Source organism: Haliotis asinina, chromosome 3 (assembly GCF_037392515.1).
Source record: "Haliotis asinina isolate JCU_RB_2024 chromosome 3, JCU_Hal_asi_v2, whole genome shotgun sequence".
In the NCBI taxonomy this organism is placed as follows: domain Eukaryota; kingdom Metazoa; phylum Mollusca; class Gastropoda; order Lepetellida; family Haliotidae; genus Haliotis; species Haliotis asinina.
In genome coordinates this window covers 61354672-61380539 of record NC_090282.1, presented here as the reverse complement: position 1 = coordinate 61380539, position 25868 = coordinate 61354672, and the positions used below count along the sequence as shown (strand labels likewise).

General features: G+C 38.9%; 2 protein-coding genes across 2 annotated transcripts; one reads left to right on the top strand and one right to left on the bottom strand.

Moving 5' to 3' along the window:
• Window positions 1-302: 302 nt before the first annotated feature.
• Window positions 303-2461, bottom strand: LOC137276968 (lysine-rich nucleolar protein 1-like). The gene is made up of 2 exons (XM_067808621.1): window positions 2350-2461; window positions 303-1565 (listed from the first exon to the last, which is right to left on the bottom strand). Exons 1-2 carry the CDS (start codon window positions 2459-2461, stop codon window positions 334-336), a joined length of 1344 nt encoding a protein of 447 aa, XP_067664722.1. The 3' UTR covers window positions 303-333.
• A 376-nt stretch (window positions 2462-2837) lies between these two features.
• LOC137278281 (KH homology domain-containing protein 4-like) lies at window positions 2838-25647 on the top strand. Its single transcript, XM_067810521.1, has 20 exons — window positions 2838-2947; window positions 4570-4702; window positions 5153-5248; window positions 7106-7182; window positions 8230-8282; window positions 8681-8850; window positions 9283-9369; window positions 10042-10166; window positions 10592-10652; window positions 15035-15131; window positions 17234-17329; window positions 18424-18570; window positions 18688-18795; window positions 19395-19559; window positions 19927-20234; window positions 22764-22958; window positions 23300-23421; window positions 23903-24012; window positions 24266-24331; window positions 24475-25647. The coding sequence occupies exons 2-20, from the start codon at window positions 4577-4579 to the stop codon at window positions 25197-25199; spliced, it is 2934 nt and encodes a 977-aa protein (XP_067666622.1). The 5' UTR covers window positions 2838-2947; window positions 4570-4576; the 3' UTR covers window positions 25200-25647.
• The last annotated feature ends 221 nt before the right edge of the window (window positions 25648-25868 follow it).

Sequence of the window (25868 nt, the reverse complement as noted above, 5' to 3'; positions counted from 1 at the left end):
TTCTTTTGAAGGTTTTATTATCCTGTTATTTAACCCAAATTTAATTCCATCTGACAAATCAGTGATTGATATCATGAGCAACAGTGTTGACAAGCAATCAAACAGGTCACCAAGCCTTATACAACAGAACCAACTCTTTCCAAGAAACTATGTCAAGCTTGAGCTTTCCCCCTAATAAATTTTCACATGACTCTACCAAGTGACAAGAGTAACACTTTTCATAATGTTGTATCATGCATTCAAATTAGAATGCCATGGACAGTAAACATCACTCCATAAAAACAACAAAGAGACTTCACAAATCAAAGATAGATGTTGATTTATTAATTACAGTTAGTCAGAATCATCAAATTTTATTGACTTGCTGCTCGTTTTGTCTATGTAAAACCTCTTTCCTTCCTCTGGGGGAGGAGCAAAACCAAGCCCAGACGTTTTCTGTTTTGAAAGCCTAATGGCCAGTGCTTTATCAAAGTCACTTTCAAGATTCTTGTTGAGTACAGCTTCCTCTGCATGATTTAATGCTGCATTTGAAGGAGCACTTTTGCTTCCCAACTTACAAAACAACCCTGGTTTGGACTGTCCAAGATTACCACCTTTCTTAAATCCCCCTAACAGTCGCATGAACTTGTGTTGTCTGTCATTGTCACCAAGACATGCTGTACCCCACTGTCCAAGGTATGGTCCTGAAGTGTTGCTGGGGTTATCTCCCCCTGACTTGTCCCCACTACCATAGTCAAAAGGCTGGCAATTGTATGAAATGGGTTTCTCCTTACTTGCTTCGCCATTTAGTGAACTACTATTACTACTGCTAGTATTATGTTTCTCACTGTTTTTGATGGTTGAAGTCTTCTCAATGCTGTCATCTTGATTAATGTTTTCCTCCTCTTGTTTCTGTTTCTTTTTCTTTTTTTTCTTTTTAGTCTGAATCTCTTCACATCTAGAATCTTCTACAGGTGTTTCCTCATCTTCATCTCGTTTCTGTTTTTTCTTCTTCTTTTTCTTTTTAATTGCATTTGCGTCATTAACTGTTCCTTCACCACTCTCCATGTGGTCCACTTTTACACTTTTGTCCCTTTTACACTTTTCTTTTGATGACTGTGTAATTTCATCCATCTGCTCTGTGACTATTTCTGTTTCTTTTTGTTTATTCCTTTTCTTTTTCTTCTGTGTTGGGATTGATAATTCAAGCTGATAACCATCTTCATTATCTTCCTTTCTCTTAGACTTTTTACTTTTCTTCTTCTTAGGTTTGATTTCATCACCTGAAATACTGTCACTGCCGTCTCTGTCGGCCATGTCAGGTTCATGTTTCCTCTTCTTCTTACGCTTTTTCTTAAATGTTTCTGTAGAGTTATCTATGTCATTTTCTGTTTCAAGAGCTACACCACTGTCACTTAAGTACTGCTTGCTTTTCTTTTTCTTTCTTGGTTTTTCTCTTGCACAATCATTTTCATCAGTGTTCTTGAAATCATCACATGTCACCGCAGTATCATGGTCTGGTCTTTTCTTTTTCTTCTTGGACTTCTTTTTTAATGTAACAGTGTCACCCATACTGAAGTTCTTACCTAAATTAAAACAGAAAACATTCACTTAAAAATCAACAACAAACTTTACCCAACACAGTAATTTCATTAATACAGAGACCATATACTATATGGTCTCTAATTAATATTATCACAAGACTATTTGATATGTTAACATGACGTCATCTCACTCATCAATTTTTTAGTTTCAAAATTAAGTAATTGTTTTGCAAGTTAATACGGTATTCTTCCCTTGGAAGAGTTCCGCCCGTACCCTCCTCTTTTTACATAGAATATTTCCACCAGAGTCATATTCCAACACTGAAATACGTTCCTTGGTTATTTCTTATACCTGTTCTAGTTTATTGAGTTTATATTTATGTTGAGGTATGCATGCCTGTTTGTAATTTTGGCTTTTGATTGGGAGGGGGTTACAGGCGGAACTCATATCCCTCCCTTGTCTAGTAGGATATCGTCTTACTGGTAAGTGCTGAATTTGGACGGACTTTATATATAAGTCTATTGTATGGTCTCTGGGTCCCCTTTCACAAAACTCTCGTAAGCCTAAGGTCTCGTAGCTTTTCTCGTAGCATTCCTACTTCCTATGTTATGGTATAGGAGGTACGAATGCTACGAGAAAAGTTACGAGATCTTCGGTTTAAGAGAGCTTTGCGAAAGGGGTCCCAGGTTTGGATCATTATGTGAATTACTTCACTCACAGGACCAAATTATCGTTTACCAAATTCGCAGATGACGCCCTTCCTGTGACTTTGTTATATGGAATATTAATGTGACCCTCTGCTTAACATGATAAGAAAAATCGTACCGAAACATCTGTGCTCGTCTTGAAACCACGTGCGCTGAGGGGATATCCCAAAGGTGAGGACGCCGCCTAGCGGGGAAATATTGAGGGGCCCTATTTGGGATGAGATATACATGTGCTTACAACTGTCATGAAAAGCGATGGAATGCTAGCTTGTTTCTCATGTGCTGACAAAAAATGTTACTACTTCTGAAAGCAGCGTACACAATTACTTTCAACAGGGATAATCTACAACATATTAGTCTCTCTGCTTTCTAAGTTTGTTCCAGAGGCCATACGGGAAAAGTGCCTGATCACTGGACTTTAATCAAGTGCGTGTTGTCATGTTCTAAATCAGGTTCTGTAAAATTGTTTTAGTTAAAGAATCAGTCAACAGTTCTACATTAATGCTAAATCATTACTGCAATGAAAACATAAACCTTTTAATTAATGTTGGGTTTGGGGGGAATTCCTCAGAAAATGTTGTGACGTCGTGGATGACGTCACGGTATATGTAGATTGATAACAAATGGCGGCCTAAGATGGCACGCTAAGTATTGTCCAGCATTATTTTTTATGCACTCTGTGCATTACTCGCGTACACAATTTTGAAGTAATTGTGGTAAGTCATTTGTACACTTGGTAACATGTAGACAGTCTTTGCAGAATGCCTTAAATTAGTATTATCAGCACGAACTTCATGTCCTGCATCCAGCGGCCGGAAACCAAATAATAATAAAATGGCGTTGATGAAGATTAATATGTCAGTATTTCTTACTGCTGTTTAGAATTTAAATTTGTTATGTGAATGTACTTCGGACTATTGAAATTGGAAGATGATATCATTTTCTGCATGAGAAAGCGTTCCTTCCGTTCCCCGTTCTCCCGCAGATTAACAGACGGAAGGGTAACCCTGCAATCCCAAACTTGCCTATGTTGAATCGGATGATTCGTAATTCTTGAATAAACAAATCGCACTTCTCGATTTAACGAGTTTCAAAATGCACGACCTCCTCTCTGGCTCGCGAATTAGGTAAGCTGTCAAAAATATTGTGTTGCTCAGAGTGGTGGGCATTTCATTGATACATTTAAGAATTCGAAAGTTCGTGAATCACATTCACAGAACAGCGTAGCCCGACTATTGTTTCATCTTTGTTCATAGTGTCATACAATTCGTTTAAAGTCATATATGTATCAGAATTTTATTTAAGTCCATGTCATTCAATATGGGGGTGAGGAACCAGTTACCTTATCTTTGGATGAAGGAAAGTAGCCTAGCCTGCTTAAAATGTAATAGAAATGTTGAATGAAATCAGATGTGTTTATGATCCCCCAGCCCAAACAATGTTTGACGGGGTAAATATAAAAATACATGGCCATCATTCACTTTGATTCTGTGTCAAAACTCATTAACTGCTGAACGTGTTACACTTAAAGTAACACATATCATTCAAGTTCTGACTTAGTGTCTTGGCTTTGCTGTATTGTTAATTTTCTATGTTTCCAATGCAAGATGTGATTTTTGTAACTATTGGGGATGGCAGGGTGTCCTGTTTAGGAAAATTTTCATGCACAAATGTTTCACCATTGAAACAAATGCCTTTAGCTATTCGGGATCTTCTTTGATTTTTTGAAGTGCAACAAGTGTTAAATTGTTATTTTTTTTATATGTAGTTATGGTTTGTTTCCAGGGGATAAATCATAAAACATGCAGTCTTTTGTCGCTTCATGATACTTTTTATGTACTTTGGTTTTTTTTTCAATGTGAGATACTTACTTTTGAGGCGGTGCATTTCCAATGCAGCAAGTTAGACAAACATTCTAATGATACAGGGGCTCTTTTCAAAGCATTGTTTTAAAATGTCACATCACATTACTTAAACATGCTCAAAGGTTACATGCAACCTAAAACACAACTTTGCAGATTCTAATAAGATATGGACTTACAGAAATAAATTCTGAATTTCAAAGTTGAAAAATATCACGTTGAAATACACCCCAGAGAAATCAGATTCTAATACTTAGATGGGGCAGGGGTTGAGTCCCATCCAACTCCCATCATGGAAGCTGCAGTAGCTAAGTTGATGAGGCCTACTCTGAGTAGGTTACTGCTTGGATTCGAATCCTGGAAGGGACTCAACCCCCTAAAAGTACTAGCATCTCAACTGAGCAAGTGTCATGTCAAATCTAACATATACAATGTGCACATGACATTTAGATTTAATGATGAAGATTTCCTTGCAGCCAAGCCATGTATGATGAAAACAGGAGCAGTTTAGAAGCAGCAGCAGAGGCTGCAGCCAAAGTTAACGCTATGTTGATTGCCAAGGGAAAACTGAGACCTTCTCAGGTCAACCAGAGTCAGTCTAACAGAAAGGTAAGTCAACATAGCCAGCAACCAAAGAAACAGTTCTCTGGCATCTCCCATTGGGCCAACATTTTATCACAACCCTGCCAAAGTTGGATATCTAATTGTGTGAGAAAAATAAGATGATTATTCTCTTTTAGCATAGAAATGTTGCACCAGTGGTAGAACCATATTCACATAACAGTTAAAACAGAAACATTCTGTCAGTTGTCAGCTAAGCAGTGAAATACATTTTGTAGATAAGAATTCTCAAACTACAGCAAAAGTTTCTTGGCAAGAGGACCTTTATGAGAAACAGTTGTAGTTTTTGCTCTTGTCTTCTCTTAACCTTTTTGGTATGAACAGAACAATTTCATGGTTATCTTGATAACATGATGTTTAATAATTCACACTTTTGAGCTAAGTGTAGTAATAGGATAGTTTTGCATCTTAGTCTTATGCTATGATTTCTGTTTTCAGAGTAGTTCCTCAAACTTGGTTATTGCTGAGGTTGACATAAATGATGTACCAATCGGATGCAGGAATATGCTTACAAGAGGATCAACACAAGAGGAGGTAATAGTAATTGAAATATTGTCACAGCTTAGGTCTTGACATAATAAAAAAAGTCATTAAAAAATCGATAATGGTTAAATTTTTTTGTATAGGCGTATTACAGTCTGTTAAAGAATTGCTTATTTTTTCTTATCCTGACTTGTGCTTATTATGCATGTCTCCTCCCTCTATGTGAATGATAGTGGAACTCTTGAAATCCCATGAACTTGAAGGTCCCTTACATGAACAGCAAGTAAAATCACTCACCAACAAGTAGCCCCACTTGATGGGTTTTGTGCCATTTTTGGTCACATGACCTGCCATGCTTGTCACTCTCCTCCATAGCCCTATCGAACGGTTGTGACGGCACCTGGAGTCACAGTATGGCAAATATCCTTTTTTTATTTTGTTCCTTCAACTATCATATTTCTATAATCACTGTGCGTATCAAGACGGCAGATCTCTGCCTTGGCGGAGGTTACATTTAAGCCCAAGAAGAGACACCATCAGAGTTAACCTCATCACAGACTAAGAAACAGAGATCTACTTCATCACAGGAGGACAAAAAAGGCCAGACCCTCATTGAAACCGCATTCATCCTCAACTTCAAGATCTTTCAAGGAGGATATTTTACCCCTGACTGAAGCAGACAACTTTGATGAGCCTCCGATATTTCTAAGTTTGACAAGATCTTACCATCTCAACAAGCATTTATTAATCCCTTTGTCTATGGAGACCCCGTGGAAATCTCAAGGATAGCTATATCAGTTTGGATGAGAGCTGTTATACTAAGGGCCTGCAAAGCAGCAGGACTTGAACCTCCACAAACCTCCAGTCCACATGAAGTTAGAGCTCTAGTGTCTACACTTGTTCTACACGGAAATTGCTTGCCACAACCGTAATTGAGGACTGCTTTTGAAAATCAAATACAGTGTTTGCCAACCACTATCATGTGCACATCTGAGGCAGGCTGGCATGAGTGATTATCACACTGTACATGTAAACAGAAGATACTCATATATGAAAAAAGGTTGCAACTCATCTTGATAACAACATCTAGACTTCAACAGGTACAACCTCACCTGATGAAGGAGTAAGCATTAACTCCGAAACGTTTTGTTCTCATATAAGGAAGTTGATATGCATAAAATCTTCATTCTTAGACTTAGAGTTGCACTATGTTAGTAGATCGATATATCCACTTGTCAGCAGTCGCTTCCAACACAGACAAGAAGTCTGACACAATGTGGTCCCTGTGAGCTAGCAGATGAAAATTAGAAAAACAAGATCGACATACTGCCATTATAGTTAATAAGGACTTATACAGGACGTATTAAAGACAACTAGATAGTCCAGGATGTGGTCTGACCCATCACTGATTTTGTTGGATTCTGTTAGCACAATAAGCATGAAATGAGAGAGAGAGAGTGTGTTGCTGATGAAAATATGTTAATTATGATTATAAACCTGCACTAACAAGTGCCTACATACAGAAGGCAAAATTCTAGTAGACATCGTCCACTATTGTTTACTGGGAATTCACTGTGCCGGTATATACTATATGTGTCTGCAAATGAAAGCAACAAAAATATTTCCATGTTTCATGTCGATCCTCACATTTGTCCTATTACGTCCCTATCACATACACATGTAACACACACACACACTCTGCGAGAGAGAAGTAGGTGTCACGGGTAGTGTGATTTTACATGCTCTTCAAGAGAGTAACCTCAATGGATTTCAAGTGTTCCACTATTATTTGCATAGAGGGTGGAGACAATCATAATAAAGCATGAGTCAGGTTAAGTATAACTTATCAGGGTTTTTTTTTTTATTATTTTTTAAATTTTTTTCACAAAGTTACATTTTTGTTGACAGATATCCAAGACGAGTGGATCTGCTGTCTCAACAAGGGGTCGATATATGACCATGGATGAACGTGTTAGGAACCCAGGGTATGCCGTGACTATACTCTAGAAAATTATTAATTAATCAAAAAATAATTTGTAGAAAGAAAGGGGCAAAGGAGGAACACATTTTTTTTTTTCTCACAAACACAACTTGGGAAGTTTAGCATGTCTTAATGAGTTGTAGATTCAGTCACACTCGTTCTTACACTCATTCGTATAGGGAACAAATGGATGATTGGGATGCAGCTAAGTCAAACTTACTTTTTTCAAATGGCAATAAGAAAGTTTTACATGCACCAATATGAGTGACGTGCTGATGCCCAAGAAACATTTCACTTTTTATTTAACCTTATGTTTCTGTGACACTCATAATTTGATATTTCATCAGCCAGAGGTGACATTTAGTAGTGATTTACATTAAGGCTGCAATGAATACACAATGTGGCAAATATGGTATGTATCTCAAACATTGGGTAACAAATGTGAATAATTATACATAATACAATAGTGTATTTAAACGATTGATGCACAATATGGAAACCCCAAGTTGACTGTTAATGTGTCATATCAATAACCAGTGATCTGACATGACACTCAAACTTGGTGTGTAATAGACCAGTAGTTATAGTCCACTGTACCATGTTCAGTCATTGCAAACTAACATTACATGCATTATTGCAGAACGAGTACATTTTCCATTCTTGCATAATTATCTCACTTTGGAAAAGGACATAAGGGTTCAAGTAACACATGTTCCATTACAAAAATGTAAATATTCATTCATATTCAGTTCTGGAGGTGATCAGTAATGAATTAAATTCATGAAGGGCTACAGTTTGATTCACCGAATATGCGTGTGTGTCATATCAACCTTAATTAACAGTATTTGTGTCTGTCCCAGTTTCATTGAAGTACAGCACAATAATGCAAGAACCAGCAAGTGTTTTGGGGCAATGTCAGTTTCTCTTTCTTATATGAATTCTTACCACCATAAATTTTCAGTAAAGCTTTAACAATGCAAGTTTACATGGTCAGTTACTGGTTAGGAATATTTGATATTTCGACACTGTGGATACGCTTCTTTTGTTGCAGGGAAAGAGCGTTATACCTTTGTGTGCAAGGCCCAAACCAGGAAGCTGTTGATTGTAAGTTAAATTATAACACTTTGATTGTATCATTATGCAAAACATCAAAGAGGAAATGTAATAATAAACTCTTTCAAACAGGTTAATTTAATAATCCTTCTGTGATTTGTTATTGGATGGTACTGAGGATATTCCTTGAAACCCAACTGTCATTATTTTTGGCAGAAATATTTTCATCTTCCTACATTGCTTCTCATACTTCATCAATCATATATTATATATTAGCCCAATCAAATGTTGAATGGTATGTTTCATATAGTTTTATTTTACCAATGTTGCAGAACAGACATAGGCATCTTCTGCCACCTTAAATGTTTCAGATTTTGTTTAACAGGTGATGCATATGTATATTCTAATGTTGTGTTATTCATGCAGCCCTACATTATTCCTTCCTACAGTGGCTGTAAAGAGAATAAATGAAATTATCCAGAATGGAATGAAGCAAAGAGGGTCTAGATTCTCACCAGCTGTGCGACCCCCGATGAATTTGCCAGGACCCCGCCAAGGGGTACCAATACATCAGCCCCCCCCTCTCATGTCTATTGGACCTCAGCCACCTGGACCTCAGGTACACTACTTCATATTGTTGTTGCTTGGTTACAATTGAGCTTCAGCAAGCTATGCTTGCCATAAGAGGCGACTAACATATTAGGTGTTCAGGCTCACTGACTTGGTTTGCATATGTCATTGTATCCCATTTGTGCAGATTGATGCTCATTATGTTGATCACTGGATTGCCTCATCCAGGATCAATATTTACAGACTTCTGCCATATAGCTGAATTGTTGCTGAGTGCATTATTAAACAACAAATAAATGATTTAGTTATCATTAAGAAGAACAACATACGTAGTTCCAACATATCAAAGCAGTGTCACTTTCTTCTTGTGGAGATTAGAACAATGTTTATGATATTTGACTGGTCTAGACTTCCAACAAGATGATGACACCTTTGCTTGGTTCATTGTGGAGTGAGTTACAACATGTGGTGTGACTTTCAGGTGACTGTGATTCAGGAGAAGCTGTACATTGGTCTGGAACATGCTCCCCCATCTTTTGATGTGAAGAACAAGATCCTGGGAGTTGGGGTGAGTACACCATGTGTTTCTGATCAGGGCTTATGTCATAAAGCAACAGTTGCTCTATGATTGTTGTAGTTAGTTTAAAACTCGCATACATTTGAAAAGCAAGGACTGTGTCACTAGTTAGGAGTGGGTCTCTAGTTAGAGCTGTTTTCACTGTTGTGATTGTATTGCAATATTATCCCACATTATCATAGCAGTATTTTGGGATTATGTTCATATCTCTAAAAGTATTGAATGTAAAGTAATGCATACAATATCAGAGTTAACCATTCTCTTCCTCTTGCTAACTCAAAACAAAGGGAAGTATTTTTCCTTCTCCTGAATATCAAATATGTATAAGTATAAAATATATGCATAAGTATAAAATATCAATTTTATTCAGAAAATTACATAACTCATCTCAGAGTGTTGTAATCCTTGGTAACCAACAGGAAGAAAGTTGTAATTTCAGTGGCAGGGGCAGATACAGCCTTTTTAGGTAGAATGGGAGCACATTATTGGGGGTTTAGGGGTCATTTAACAAAATTTCAGGACAAAGGGCTGCTGGATCCGACTATGAATGGCACAAATGGAGTGTCTGTATGCATGTTTATTGTTTTATTTACAACTAAATGGATGAACTGTCAGTGGTACATGGAATCAGATCAGCTTTGAAAGACAAATTGAATTTCTCAGGGCTCCTTCTTACAACACATCATGAATGAGACTGGAGCAAAGGTGACGCTAAGAGGGAAGGGATCATGTTTTCTGGATCCAGCCAGAGAGAGAGAAGTCTTTGAACCAATGCATGTACATATACAGTAAGTTGCTGCAGATGTTAATCATTAAAGTAGCTTAATATATGTTCAATTCTGTCGGCAATCAGAATTGATAATAGGCCCTCTGCAACCTAATGTTAAGATTAGACTGGAATGGATGAGATAGCTGGACATGCATTTCATCATAGCCTGATAGTATGAATGTGTGCCCCAAATAGCAGCTTTTATATGATTTTCTCGCCGCTGTGAAATAGTTGGGATAAATTTGACAGTTGCTTAAACCATGGAATCAAACCTCATAAGAGTTACCCTTTGGGACTCTCTCGTAGAAAGTATACAAGGCACACCCAAACCACACCTACATTGCTACATAGCATGTTGCCAGTATGGCATTTGGCTGGACATTCTCAAAGGGCAATGTATCATGCATGACAGTTTTTACTGAGTGGTGTTTTTGTTTTCCCCAGACACACATCAATGGTGGGACTACAGCAAGCGAAGCAGCTGGCGGAAAATCTCATTCAAACAGTAAGTACATTTTCAATGACTATGGTTTTGAATATGTCACTGGTAAGATATATCTCATCAACATGTTTACATTTCTGAAGAGGGTGATGATGTATTGTGGATGAATAATGCTCTGATGAATTATCCAATGAAATTCTCGTGCTGAAACATTAATTCATGTATTCGGTGAAAACAAAAGCATGTTTTATATGATAATCTAAATAAAAGATTTATTTGGAGAAGATGCCATAAATCTTTGGCTCAGTTATTTTGAACATATTGGCTTCATATATCATATATGTAGGAAATATTAACTTAACCTTTTCTTTACTAATTGCAGATTTTTTTCAGCTAGGGTTGGTCTTAAGGAAGTTCATGGGGACTATACGTGAGCTGATGTTGAAAATCTACATATTTTTTGTCCTTTTGGCTGGTCATTTTTTTGCATTGAGAGAAAAAAAACACTCATGAAAACAAAACCTATTTCTGTCAGTTCACAGATATTCGAGACATCAAACATATCCACTATGTGAAAAGGGGAAAATGATATTTTCCAAAAACAATGTGTTTGAACATGGCATTTTTTGTTATTGTCATATTTATTTCCTTGTTCACAGCTGTAATGATTGAAAGGATTGTGTATTTGAGTTCTTCTATCTTTATCTGATTTTACTATTTTTAGTGTTGCTCATGTGAATATCAAAGTTAGTTCAATAAAACTTACTATAATATTTTGGTAAGCTTTAGTTAATGGATCATTTGGAATTATATCATGCATTTTTAGATCAAGGTTTTATGTTGTTCAGAACAAGATAATGTTTTTAGAGATTACATAGTGTATTACCGTTTTCACAGTGTAGATTGGTGACATTATGACACAACGTTGTCACATTATTATTAATTTTGTCACAACATAACATCATAGCTAAATTATGTTAAGGATACATATGCTTTTGGCTCCTCACAGCATTATGATGTTTGTCATGATAGTTTTCTGAAAAACCTTTCACTCTGAGATTCTTTCTTCACCACTCAGCTTCAGCCTCAGAAAATATGACCAAAACAACATGCAAATTGATGAATAAGCATTGAAGTGAATTTCTGATTTGTTCATTATGTACTGTTCACTACTGGGTAAATTGATCAACTATTATATTAAATAGAATGTGGAGATGGTGTAAACATCAGGAAAAAATAACTTGAACTTTGTGGCAGTGTAAAAATGATGTATTACAACATCAGACCACAACGTTGTGACAACGTAAACAGGAATCCACAGAAAAACGTCACATGAAATTGTTAGGGTTGAAAATGGAGTTAACATTTTGCAAAATGTGGTTTGTGTTGATTTCATCTCCGTAGACTACAGCAGTGTTGTAGGGCCAGTTTAGCTCTGTTTTTATTATTTTTTATACCCAAACTAATATGGTTCGGGGTATATAGTTACACCAAGGACATGTGTCTGTCCATCCACCTGAGGACAGTTTTGTTCAAGCATTAGCTCACAAACTATTGGTTGGATTGTTTTCAAATTTGGAGACCACTTTATTGCTTAAAATTAGAGATGCAATGCACATTTTGGTTGATATTTTATGTTTTCTAAGCATTACGGTAATTTAAGAATTTGAATTTAGACACTTTTGTTCAACCAGTAACTTGAAAACTATTTGTAGATTCTATATCGATATGAGGGGTGAAGTGCAAAGCTATATTTTTATATCTTTAAAGTACACCTTGGTCCTGATCCACAAAGTGTTCATGACATTGTGACCTGTCGTTACTCTGTAATTTATCGTAGGTTTACAAATGTTACTGTAGGGCTACAAGTGTTTTCAGGATTGGGACCCAGATCAAATTTGTACAACCAATAACTGTACAAATCATAAAAATGGATGTCAGATTTTAATATTTGCTTCTTTGTTTATAGTTGTTCATAATAACATGTTTAGCTTACATTGGGAGTCTTGGTTTGGGGTATTTGTGAGACTTGTGCACATTTTTTAGTTAATTTGATTTTAAATTAATTTTATAAATGAAGAACCATGAAAGCGAGTGTGTGTGAGATGTATGCTGATGTAAGAGTGCAGGTATGCTGAAAACAAGAAACGTTTCCAACATTTTACCTAAGTCAGTTTTTCTGGTATTTCTACTCAATGATGATAAAATGCATGGGCAACTACTGAGTTACTGTATATTAAGAGAATTATTCTTACATATTAACATGTTTATATGTGCTTCCAATATTTTGTGTATGTGAAGGATGCCATATACCATATCTAATCTGGACTTCCAACATTTTTGTACTTCAAAAAGTTATTATCCTATCTGAAACATGCTAGTGCCATAAACCACAAAAACACCTTGTGTTGGTAGTAGTCAATCTCCTTGTATTAGGAGATAGCAGGTGCTTCAGAACTTCCTTCTCTCAAGACAACTGGGTGGGTAGACACCTTGTTGGAGAGCAAAGTAGTCATAATACATTCAACATGCATCTGTGGTGTGAAGCTATGCACATCATACTGATGATGAATACTTAATCACTTTACCATTCTACTGTTACTAGCTGCTTAATGCTGTGTATGTTTGTGTGATGTTCCTTGTAAAGTTTATGTTGTGTCCAAAGTGTGTTTGTATGGATGTGCTGCCCATTTTAGTCAATGACTTATGCTGTGTAGTGGTGGGATCTTGTCAAGGCTTACCAAAAAGGAGATATGTGTATGATTTAAATAGGAGAATTCTTTACCACTATTGTCATGAAAATGCATTCCAGGGCAGATACTTGAGGATCTACATGTTGTTATTACCAATACTTTCAACTGCTTATGCTGTTGGTCTAGATGAGATACTATAACCACTGTTGTCATGGAAATGAAGAGATGATGAGTTCAGTGAATTTGAAAACTCATCAGCACTTCAAAACTGTTGTCTTAGCTTGCCTCTGGTATTAATAGATCACATTGCAAAAGCAGCTGAGTTTTCAAGAAAGAAAGGGTTTTAGTGTGTATTTGTAATCTGAGTTTGTTCCTTTGTGTTATTTTTTGGGGGTTTACTATCTGTTCTGATTACAGCAGTAGAGTTGACATTTTGCATGGATGACAATCTTCAAAGGTTGTACACATATATTTTGCTTTCCATGGCAATCATGATAAGCAAGATTCTGTAGATGTTAAAATTGTATATAGCAGGTGGATCAGCATGCTGTTGATCTCACTACTGATGACATGTTCACACATGTATTGTATTCCTCATTGCAGGCATCACCATTTAGGGCTAATCATTGTCTACCTGTATTTTTTCACCCGTATCTTATTTGGTGAAATGTATGATAAGTTGAATACTAAAAACAAAAGCAATCCTTTCTGGTCAACATCCAGAAATACGTCCTCGTAATGAAATGAGGCCACACTGGCCAGGTCTGAGGTTCCCCAATCTACTGTACAGGGCCTAGATTTTCAAAGTTCTCTTAGTGCTAAAATAGACGTAAGTGCCATACATTAGCATTAACTTACAACTATCTTAACACTAATAGAGCTTCAAATATCTAGGACATGGGCTGCATCCATTTTTCAGAAAGCTGCAATGGTGAGTTCAAATCCCAGTTCAACCTTATGATGTTTCTGTTCGTCAGCATTTTACTTGTGCTCATGGAGTGTAAACATCCTAAACCAGTGTTACTTCAGTCTTCCCTTCCACATCAAGCTGACTCGCTGGGATGTTACTGGAATGTTGCAGTATCTAATTACGTTTGCTTAAACTCAATAAATGTTTGCTTTGGTCAGCAAAATTGGTACATCTTGATTACAGGGATACCAGAGTTGACACACAGGAGAATTGGGTCGTTGTGTTCAAAGAAACATTGAATGACAAATTATTGTCAAGGGTGCATAGAAGATTGCGTATTACATTCATATGAAATAGTTAACAACACAGGGTTCATGACTTAGGCTTCAGATCCCACCACTAGTAGAAGTGTGTCTCTGTGTGTGTTCAGAGTGTGAGTACCCTATACAGCTGTGAACATGTCTAGTCAGCAAGAAACATTTTAGTGAGTAACATGTTCCTCTTCAGAGAATGTGCAGAAATATCAATCAGAAAATGAAAATTTATGTTACACTGCATGTTTTTCATTTTGGGTTGTATGATAAACTCATGAATGATCAAAAACATTCATGTACAAGAGTTAAAGGGAGGCAACTCTTCATTTTCCACAGATAAAGATCTTGCAAGGCAGATGTTCACCGCATATGTCAGAACATTTGGTCAGATTATCAGAGACAACAAACTTGCTGGCTAGATTTGTTAGTGATTATTCTGGAAAGTTGTACATCTGTGGACAGGAGGTATTGATGTATGGGACCTGTTGTCCCTGGTCCACTAACCATGATGGTACATGTTTATTCTAGGTGCAGCAGGAGTATGCCTCTTTTCAACAAGCTCTAGCCGCGATGCCCACCCAAGTTAATCCAGGAACAGCTGCCTTGTTTGCTGGCATTCAGCAGAGTAAGTCTGCAGTAACTTAAACCTACACTTCTGATGCATTGTTTTATCAGGAGTCTACTGCAGTGCTACAAGTGATCAAGGTGGAGATGGTTCTAAGATGTTCCAAGTGCTGGTATTTTTGTAGTGCTTTGTTGATTTCCAAAATTGAGTTGAAGTTATTGTGGACTGCAGATGTTTTCTGAAATACATTTGGACTTCTGATGGAATGGCCATTCATCATATCTCCGTTTGACATAGATAAGTTCTTAACACCAAAATCAGTTTTTAGATACAAGTTAAGTGAAATAAGGGCCTGCTTATGAATTTCATGAAACATCCCAAGTCCTTTTAGTATATCTTAGACAATGATGCTGGTGTTGGATGACAAATTTACATGATTCTGCTGGAGATAAGGATGTCCGGCCATCATTCTTTAATGAGTTGATTTCCGTTTCTTTTGTCATACTTAAAGGTGGTGTTCTTGGAGGATATGCTGTGATTTTTCTTTAAATGTTATGGAATTGCTGCAGAGAGCTCTGCTGATAGAACTGATTTGTTACTATGACTGTTTCAAATTGGACGAATTCGATGTTATGACTATTTATATTCTTTTGTTAAGGATTATTTTCAGACATATATTTTCATCAGTACTCAGTTTAGTTTTGAAAGTCTGACACATTTGCATTCTGGTAGAATGAGAATTCAAGGGTTAATCTCTCTGTATTCTTCAGCTGAGGACCTGCAAATGCTGCATGAACATATATATATATATATATGTGTGTGTGTGTCTATGATTATAGTGATGGAGAAAATCTTCTCAGTCTTGAAGAGTGTGCTTTAATCCACTTAGTGATGGAGGTAAAGAAGGTGGTTTAGCAGAAGGTATGCTCTACTACTGATACAATCCTCCAAGAGAAAAAAAGACTGGTGCTGCAGATGTTTAGAGGCAAGCAACTCTTGAACACTACACACCAGTCAACATTTGTGAACTGTTCCAGTTTATGAGGATGGTACTCCTTGATGTACCTTTGTCTTTATTTCAGATGCACAGAAGAAATTTGTACTTGGACATCAGTCAACTGCTCAATTAATTTATTGTTGGATGTGTTAATGAGAGATATGATTCCTGTTCACAATAGAGATCTTGAATTTTGGTTTTGATTTCAGATGACTGCTTGTAACTCCTGTTAAAAAGGGTGCATTTGAGTTGCGATTTTCATGAAGAGTAAGGTCTTTCATTGGGAAACAATGAAAGGAATCGTGATATCATTTATAAACAAAATACATATGCAATATGTTGTTTTTCAGAGGTTTACATTTGTTTTATACTATTTTTAATATTCCAGATTCATAAGGAATGGCGTTTGTAATTAGTTTTGTTGTTTCTGTTTTAGGTTCTTTTCTTTCTTTTTTTTTTCAGAACAAATTGTGTAGAAAGGTTGTTCCTGAATGCAGTTTCAAGAAACTTAAGTGTTGTTACTGTGAAACATTAAGCATACTATAACTTTGAGGTTGATTTCATCTGCTACAATATAGGGTGTGACTGGATCTCGTGCCACAAACTGATTCTTGTGCTATGACTTCTGAAATCTAGCCATACAATATAGAAGTTTAGACAGCTATAGTGCCGAGATGGTTTTATGGAAGGAGACTCATGGATAGATATACATCCAAAGCAGATGATAAGGGGTTATTGTGTTTGTCTCAAAGTCAGAGTTATTTAGCTGTGCTTGTTGAAGTGGAAATAATAATGTTCTCACTGAAACATTTCATCATGATCACCTCCTTTTGTATAGTTATGGTTTGATATGAGCTCAATTGTTCAAGAGTATAGTAGCAATGCAAAGTCAAAGCATTCATCCATGGGTTTCAAATTACTTGTAACAACATTTTTCAGCAAGTACAAAGCTACAACTCAACTTGTTTCCAAACATTTAAGATGCAACATTTAGAATTAAGATGTCTGTATTGAAAGTATTCAGTTTATTTGGCTCTGAAAAAAAGAATCAAAATTGATGTATGTTTTGCTATGATCTTATGGTTTATGGGAAAGTATGCTTGGTGTTATTTGTGCCATCATTTATTTTGGTGATCTGTCTGACGAGCGTGTTTCCATCTTGCAGCTTCATTGCCAGGGAACACCTTGTTCACCCATCAGCCAGGTATCACCACCTTCTCGCACCTGCAACAGCAGCCTCTTGCACAGGTTGCAGCTCCAGGTATGTCAACAGCCTTTTGTACTACTGTTAATAACATCCATGTATCATCATCATCATCATCATCATCATCATCATCATCATCATCATCATCATCATCATATGTGAAGTCATACCAAGGCACCAGCAGCTTTGACCTCTAATCAATGTAGAAATAACCCATGAAGATCGTTGTTAGACCTATGCTTGTTGTAAGAAGTGACTAACATGTATTATCGTATCATGTGTAGATCGATGTTCATGATGTCAATCACTATGTATTCTGGTCTCAATTATTCAAATGCCGCTGTCATATAGCCAAGTGCAGCATTTGAGAATATACAAACCAAAAAAAACTCACAGACGGCGTTGCATTTTGGTGGGGCTTGCCAACACCCAATAACTGTGGTGTCAGGTCACATTCTATTTCTACATTGCTGTGTGTGTCAGCTTGTCGGCTTCACCAAACTGGTAATGGTATGAGACTTGTATCACATTAGGCTATCCATCCACATAGGTTGATGTGCTGTGGTATGACAGGAATACTGATCCATATTGTAGTTTGTATTTAACAGCTTGTGTTTTATTTTCTGTATGATGATTTATATCCTATTTCATGACATTTATTGTATCCTGACCCACTGTATCAAGTTGGCCCTACTTCTTGTTAGTAGGGTAGTTAGCTACCACTTGATTGTTGTCGTTATGAGTAATCAAAGGCACAACAAACTGCTCAAGAAATTTGAAAACTTAACAACCAGTACAAAACTGTAGATTACTTGGCAGAATGTTAAATATTTCTTTTATATATTTATATGTATATTTAGCTCAGTCATGAAATGTGATTTGCATTTTTATATAAACGAACCAACAAACTCGGAATGAAATATTCAGAATCTCTTCTTGAACACAATTTATTTTGTCATCTTTCGATCTTTGAGTTATCCTCTAATCTGACCTGAAAAATATCGTTGCCAGACTACAAGAGATTTTTTTTTGTTTGTTACAAAACTGAAAACAAACAGAACCACATATGTAATCTGTTTGAAACATTCACTTGCCAAAGAAAGGTTACGAGTACAGGTGTCTGTAAGCATGCATGGTTGTGTTGGCTGTAGGAGTGCAGCCGATCGGACACCACCCGGGGATGATGGCTCCTCACATGATTCCTGTGTCCACCCCAACATCAGTGGTGATGTCAGGAGCGTCACTTAACTCCACCCTCACCAACCTCACACCCAGTGCTCTCATCACTCCAGCTCCAGGTAAGCTGTAAATATGTGGACGAATGTGCAGAGGAACTTTTTTTCCATGATTTTTAAAAACATTGATTGAAATTGATTGCAACATTTGTCATATTTGGGATTTCAATTTGTATGAAGGGTTGACCGTGTCATCTGGAGGTCCTGCCTTAGTGTTGCCAACAACCCTAGCTCCTGTTCCCGTTGTTACATCCATGCCTGTTTCTGCCACACCCATTGTTGCCGCCGGTAAGGTCATTGTTACGTGAGTCTCTGCAGTAGTGGATATGTTGAGGTAGCCTAGATGTTGGAGTGTTCACTTATCATGAGCAAGACCTGCCTTCAGTTCCCAACATGGGTGCAATTAATAAATCCCATTTCACCTTCTGCAGCATTGCAGGAATATGAATAAAACCAACCTAAAATGCATCTTACTCACTTTCACTGTGCAAGAGAGAATATACAGTGGTTTATTTTGGGAGTTACTCCAGCTGTCTCCTTGTCCACATTTACATTTTTTTTGTGACATAATAACATTTTCATAAAAAAATTGATAGCACTCAGTGAAAGATGTCAAAATCTTGTCCATGTGAATTTCTGCAGTTAAGTCATAGTATCATGTTAGTGATTGACTATAACATTGCCCTAAAGTGGTTTCTAGCATGATTGCATATGCACTTTTGATACAGACAACAGTAATGATAGCACTTTACAGAATAGGGCGAAGGACTTGTTATGACCTTTTTCCTATTGACAATCAAGTTTTGACCATGTTCCAAGTTCACACAGTACACAAAGACTGATATTGGTGGTGTTGAGATGTTTTTGACTTACTTCTTTCACTACAGGGCCCCCTGCCCCAACAACAGTCAGCTCCCAGATGGAAGCTGCAGCAGCAGTGGTGAGTGCTGGGCTCCTCCCCAACACAAGTTTGCCCCCTCCCATGCTGCAGGCCCAAGCTGTGCCCACACCTAGCACATATGATGTGCCCATTACCGAAAGCCAGTTCCTAGGTGAGAATGGGAAGCATCACTTCTTGAACCTAAATCTTAGATGTAATGATAATCCTGTTGATACCAGAGCATAGATCTGCATTAAAAATGCTTCAAATTTATGTCCAGTTAAAATGATTCTGAAAGGCAGGGGGAAGTGGGGTATCCTGATGGTTAAAGAGTTCACTCAATCTGGGTTTGATTCCACCATGGGTGCAATTTGTGAATCCCATTCCTGGTGTCCGCCTGCCATGATATTGCTGGAATATTGCAGCATAAAACTTTTCATAAGCTCTAGTGTGAATTCATCCATATTCATGTTTGTATAAGTAAGACAATTAATGATGTAAGTCACAGGTTGGGATGAGGTGTTTTCCATGTTCTTCAGGAGCTGCAGCAGTCAATGGTGGTCAGCCAACACACGTAATACTGAGCCAGCCACCACAACCTGTCACAGTGCAGGTAGCTGCACCACAGCTGGCCACACCCCTTGGAGGCCCTGGACAGGTAGCTACATCTCTGGGAGGGACAGCTTTAGCACCAGGGGCAACTCCTCTTGGCCCTGCAGGTGGCCCTTTAGGACCTGGAGTGCAGCTGATGACACAGACTGGCCTGCCCCCTCCAGGCATACCTCCACCTGCAGGACCACCCATAGGTCAGCCACAGCCACAGCCACATCAACCCTTCTACACACAGGTAACAACAATCAGATGATACAGCAGTTCCTGTCATGTTGCCAAGGTCTTCATGGCGACATGAGCCACCACAATTTCATTGGTAGTTGCTTTCATTACCTTGACAAAGATCCACAAATTGTGGATTCAAATCCCAAATACATCAGTATAATGCTAAGGCTCATTGTTTTCATTGAGGAGGTAAAATTTTAACTTTCCTTACCATAGGACTATGCATATTACCTCAAGCTTCACTTAAACGAGATCAGACACTCGTTGATTTGAAATTCCCATGAGTGGCTACCTCATATATCGACAAATGTATAGGCATGGAAGTGGCGTGATCTTCTGAACCGCGCAAGCATGAACCATTAAAAAAGAGTCCATCAGGTCAAAACCCCAAGATCGTCCTTGGAATCTTCCCTCTACTCCCGGCAAGGGGAGGGGCAAGTGCCACTACTCACTGAGGTGCTGAAGATGGGAACGTTCTCGACTGGGTCCTCCCACCACCAGTTGTGCCTGTTCACCCAACACCTGTAGGTGGGAGACCAGGGATCTTTTGGCGCTACTGGACAATCCTGGAAGACCCCTACGTCACAAACTTCCAAAGGACCAGTTACAGATTACTGATTGTTGTTCCTCTACCGCTAACATCTTCACCTCAGTTACGAGTGTATTTTCAGGAGCAGCATGTCCTACTTCAAGCCAGCATTCAGTCGCTATTGGACAAACAGACGATAGAGACAGTGCTAGATCCCAATCACTCCCCAGGGTTCTACTCACCCATTTTCCTTGTCCCCAAGAAGGATTCAGACAAGCCACGGATGATTCACAACATGGCAGTCTTCAATCGTCTATACTTTTCAGACCCACCTTACTTCCATATGATTACCTTAGATCAACTGACCCGTGAAGGTCCCGGGGTAGAATAGGCCTTCAGCAACCCATGCTTGCCACAAAAGGCGACTATGCTTGTCGTAAGAGGCGACTAACAGGATCGAGTGGTCAGGCTCGCTGACTTGGTTGACACATGGCATTGGTTCCCAATTGCGCAGATCGATGCTCATGTTGTTGATCACTGGATTGTCTGGTCCAGACTTGATTATTTACAGACCGCTGCCATATAGCTGGAATATTGCTGAGTGTGGCGTAAAACTCTCTGATTGCCCGCTTCCTGCACCTGAGAGGGATAGACTTCGACCCCTACATAGACGATTGCCTCCTGAACATCTTCGTGCCTCAGTTGCTTCTCAGACAGTTGGACTTCACCGCTCGCCTTCTACAGCAACTGGGATGGATAATCAACCTCGAAAAGTCTTATCTAGTGCCGTCACAAGAACTGACGTTCATCGGAGGTTTGTTCGTAACACATTCCAGTCTTGTCAAGGTTCCTCCAGATAGCGAACTTAGGTCTCTCTCAACCTCTAGCCCTCAGTCTCTGCTGGGCCTGAGTACCTGAACTACAGGGGTCGCCTCATGTTTTGGCCGCTCCAACGATTTCTTCTACCCTTTATTCAAGAGGATGACCTACGTGTTAGATTCCTGTTACCTCAGCATCTGCACCCTTACCTCCGTTGCTGGACAGTCCTATCGAACTTCTGCACCTGCGTCACTTTGGCAGAATACATCCATGATCACAAACTATTCATAGATGCGTCACTCCAAGGATAGGGGCACTCATCTCAACAGTCAGACCACTTCAGGGCTGTGATCAAACGCAGAACATGGTCGGCACATCAACAGTCTGGAGATGCAAGCAGTTATTCTGGCAGTATGCCATTGGATACCTCTGTTGAAGAACTCCAAGCTCTTCATAGCGTCAGATAGTTCCACGGTTGTCTGGTTTATATGGATTCGGGGAACTACCAGGTCAAAGAAGCTGTTAGACCAGATGTTTTTACTCGCAAATCTTCTTGACGGCGACAACATCATCGAGAGGACTTGTCACATTCCTGGCTATGTGCTGGCAAATACTCTGTCCAGACACAGGAAACCGTCCCGGACAGAATGGATGCTCCACCCAGAGGCGTTTTAACTTCTGTGTCAGAATCACGGCCATCCCTTGATAGATCTGTTCGCCACAAGCTTCAGTCATCAGCTTCTGGTGTATGTCTCTCCAAATCTAAATATTTTAGATATTTACTTACCGTACCATAGAGCAGTGAATCCCTCCCAACGCTGGATACCCCTCCCCTCTCTGGGCTCTTCGAACCAGTCTTCAGTAAAAGTGATTTATGAAAGGTTCGCGCTTGCACGGTTCAGAAGATCACACCCCTTCCGTGCCTATACATTTGTCGATACATGAGGTAGCCATTCATGGGAATGGCAAATCAACGAGTGTCTGATCTTGTTTAAGCAAAGCTTCAGGTCTTATGGTAAGGTAAGTATTTAAATATCTTAAATATTTAGATTTTAACAAATATCTATGAACATCACTACTTCAGGCTTTCATTTAGAATGGTATTTTTTTATATTCTTATTGCACACCTGATAAATTAAACCTGTGAGTTTTTGTGTGTAATTTTAGCACATGTATGTTCTGATGTTGCAGTATGGCCCAGTGAGTAGTGGGCAGCCATATTGTATGGTGACATCTCCCATGATGTGCAGCTCTCCAGCAGCGACCTACACAGTAGCAACGTCAGGCTATTCCTACAGTGTCCCAATGAAAGAGGAACCACACAAAAGAAGATTCACAGAAGAAAAACAGGAGGAGAAGATTCCAGAAAATCTGCTGGGCTACCAGGTACACTAGTCCATCAGTTGCATATAGTTTTAGCTTGTGTTTTTTCCATCTAAAGTTGTAATGAAATCCCTTTCTTGAAAATGATTTTTAGTTGTTTTCATGTTTGTCTCGGTGCAAATTTTTTATCTTACAAGGTCCTGTAGAGAAAAACAGGAGCTTCAGTTTCTCACAGTTTGTTACGCATCATATGGGATATGCATAGTTTTGTGGGTTTCACCATCAGTGTAAATGGCCTGTGCCCTCATTCCACATGAAGCCCACCTGCTTTACTGTCACTGAAATTATGTTCAAAGCAGTACTAGCAAACTTATTGTCTGAAATTGTTACTGTTACTATTACAGCATGGACCCCCTCACCTGACTAACCTGATGACATCAGGTCCACCCCCTCCAGCCACCATGGTGTCTGCAGCACTGCCCATAGGACAGGCATTCCCCGCTACTTCCCTGTCAGATGATGGCCGGTGAGAAATGCAGCCTAATTACTAGTGTTCAGTCTCTCTGACTTGGTAGACCGTTATATCCCGATTTCATAGACTGATGTACATAGTGTTGATCTCTGAGTTGTCTGGTCCAGAATTGATTATTTACAAAATGCTGCGATATGGCTGGAATATTGCAGAATGTGGCATAAAACTATGCCCTCTCTTCAGATAGTGTCTGCCTGGACTACAAAAGGTTGATTGTTTGATTGACAGCCAAGTCAGGCCTATCCTATCGATTACATGGGGCTATAATCCCACATCAAGCTAAAAGCCTATTATGCTTGTTTTGAGAAAATTGTAAATACGATGTTATATGCATGGTCGTATTTCCTCGAACATGAACACTGTTTAAAGGAGTTAAACAATAGGTGAAATATCATGACCAGTCATGATCTTATCAAAATATTTGTGTTCAATGTTAATGTTGTCAAGGGCAGTTTTTGCTTGTTGCTTGCTGCAGACCATACACAAGTCAGGCCAATAATGGCGTGGTGATGGCGCCTCCCCCAACATCGGTGCATGACAGACCTGATTCTGACAAACATCTCATGCCACCTCCTGGAGTTAAAGGTATTTGCATCACTTACCTGTCCAAAGATCAAAATGATATAAAATCTAATCCCACATGCATTATGGCAAAGATCATACTCATCAGTTTCTCTGAAGTTTTCTTTTGGTCTCCTAGTTCAGACTAGCAAAAGATTATCTATGAAATATGAAAGATGCATCAAGGAACACCTGTTATGGTTCTGTTATAGTTCTATTATCACTGTTTTTCATTTGACTTTTTCCTTATTCTGATGCTACATTTGAATTTTTCCAGGTGTTAAACGAAGTCATTCGGGGCAAGGTACACCCGACACAGAGAAGAAATCCAAAACTAACTTAGGTACAGTCATCTCTTTTTGTTATTCTTCAGGACTAAGACATGTATTCCATGTGTGTCCATTTTTGAGCTGAATGTGGTTTTAGGTGTGCTATGTAATCTATGTGTCATTTTTCCATCTGTCAGTTCTGCAATTCTGTCTTCAGGTTATGAAGAAGAGAGTGAAGAAAGCAAACGTAGAGGCACACAACCACCACCTCCACCACCACCAGATGTTGAGAGGGAACATGCAGAATTGCTGGAACAGGAACATCGAGAACATTTGGAACGTGAGCGGGAACAGAGAGACTTCTACAATCCTCATTTTCCTGGTGGGAAGCCTCAGTCGTTCCGATCTGGTTCTCCACAAGGTCCTCCTCGACAGTCTCCCCCAGCTCCACCCCCTCCACACTTCGAGCAGATTAATCAGCAACAGATTTCCCCATTTGAACAATATACTCAGAACCCACAGGAACAGTTTGGTCAAGCTGGGCAACCCCCTCCTCCACAGTTTGAACAGTATCCTCCCCCTCCTCAGCAGTTCCACCATCAGCAACAGATTCCTACCTTCTCAGTTGCCACGTCCCAGAGTATGCCTCACTTCCACCAGTCACCTCCAAGTCCACAGCCACCCTATTCACAGGCTCCTAGCATCCGGCCCCCAGAGGCCCAGATGATTATAAGCCAGCACAGTCAAATCCAGCCCCCACCGCCACCTTCTCAGCAGAGTCAAGGACTACAACCCCAGTTCCAGAGCAACCAACCCTTCCCTTCTATGCCACAAAATGGTTATTCACAACAGTTTGTTAGCCAGCAGTCCCCATTACCGCCTCCCCCACCCCCACCTCCCCAGTCCCAGTTCCCACCCCCTGGGATGCAGTATTGGGTTTGAAAACATTGAAGAAGATGACAGTTGTATGTGTCTGGATCTGACTGTGTTGACCCGAAGATGTTCAAGACGAGTGCCTGTGCTATGTGTGATTGTTTAACCAGTGCAGTATGTGAACTGTTTCAGCATTGTACAGAATACAGTGAATGTGTACACACCTGTGTGCTTGTGTACACATGATGTATAACAGCATTGTGTGTTGTGGGACTCATACCTTATATTGATGCTTTACAAGTATCAAGTAGTGCTTGCAGAGGATAAATAGACAATTCAGTTTTAATACAAAATTTGCAAACTGATTTATTAATGAATTGAAGGCTGGGGTTTGTTTCATTTTTGAAACTGAAACTGCAAGTTCTGTATGCAAATACTGATTATGTGTATCAAAGTGTATATATGATGTAATACTTGTATGATATGACTTGACTTCCAATAAACTTTTTCAGCTGTAGTGATTGTCACTCTTCTGATCAGATGTCATGACTACACATTTGCTTACACTGTACATGAATTGACTCATCTTAAAACAGACTTCCAGATATCATGTTTGTAGGAGTTTACAAGCTAGCTGATTGTGCAAGTTGGGTTTGCTGAACTGGTCCCTAAATTGCAAAACTTCACAAATGTTTCCCTCTGGCACGGAAAAAGTCAATACACTGGTAGAAGATTCCC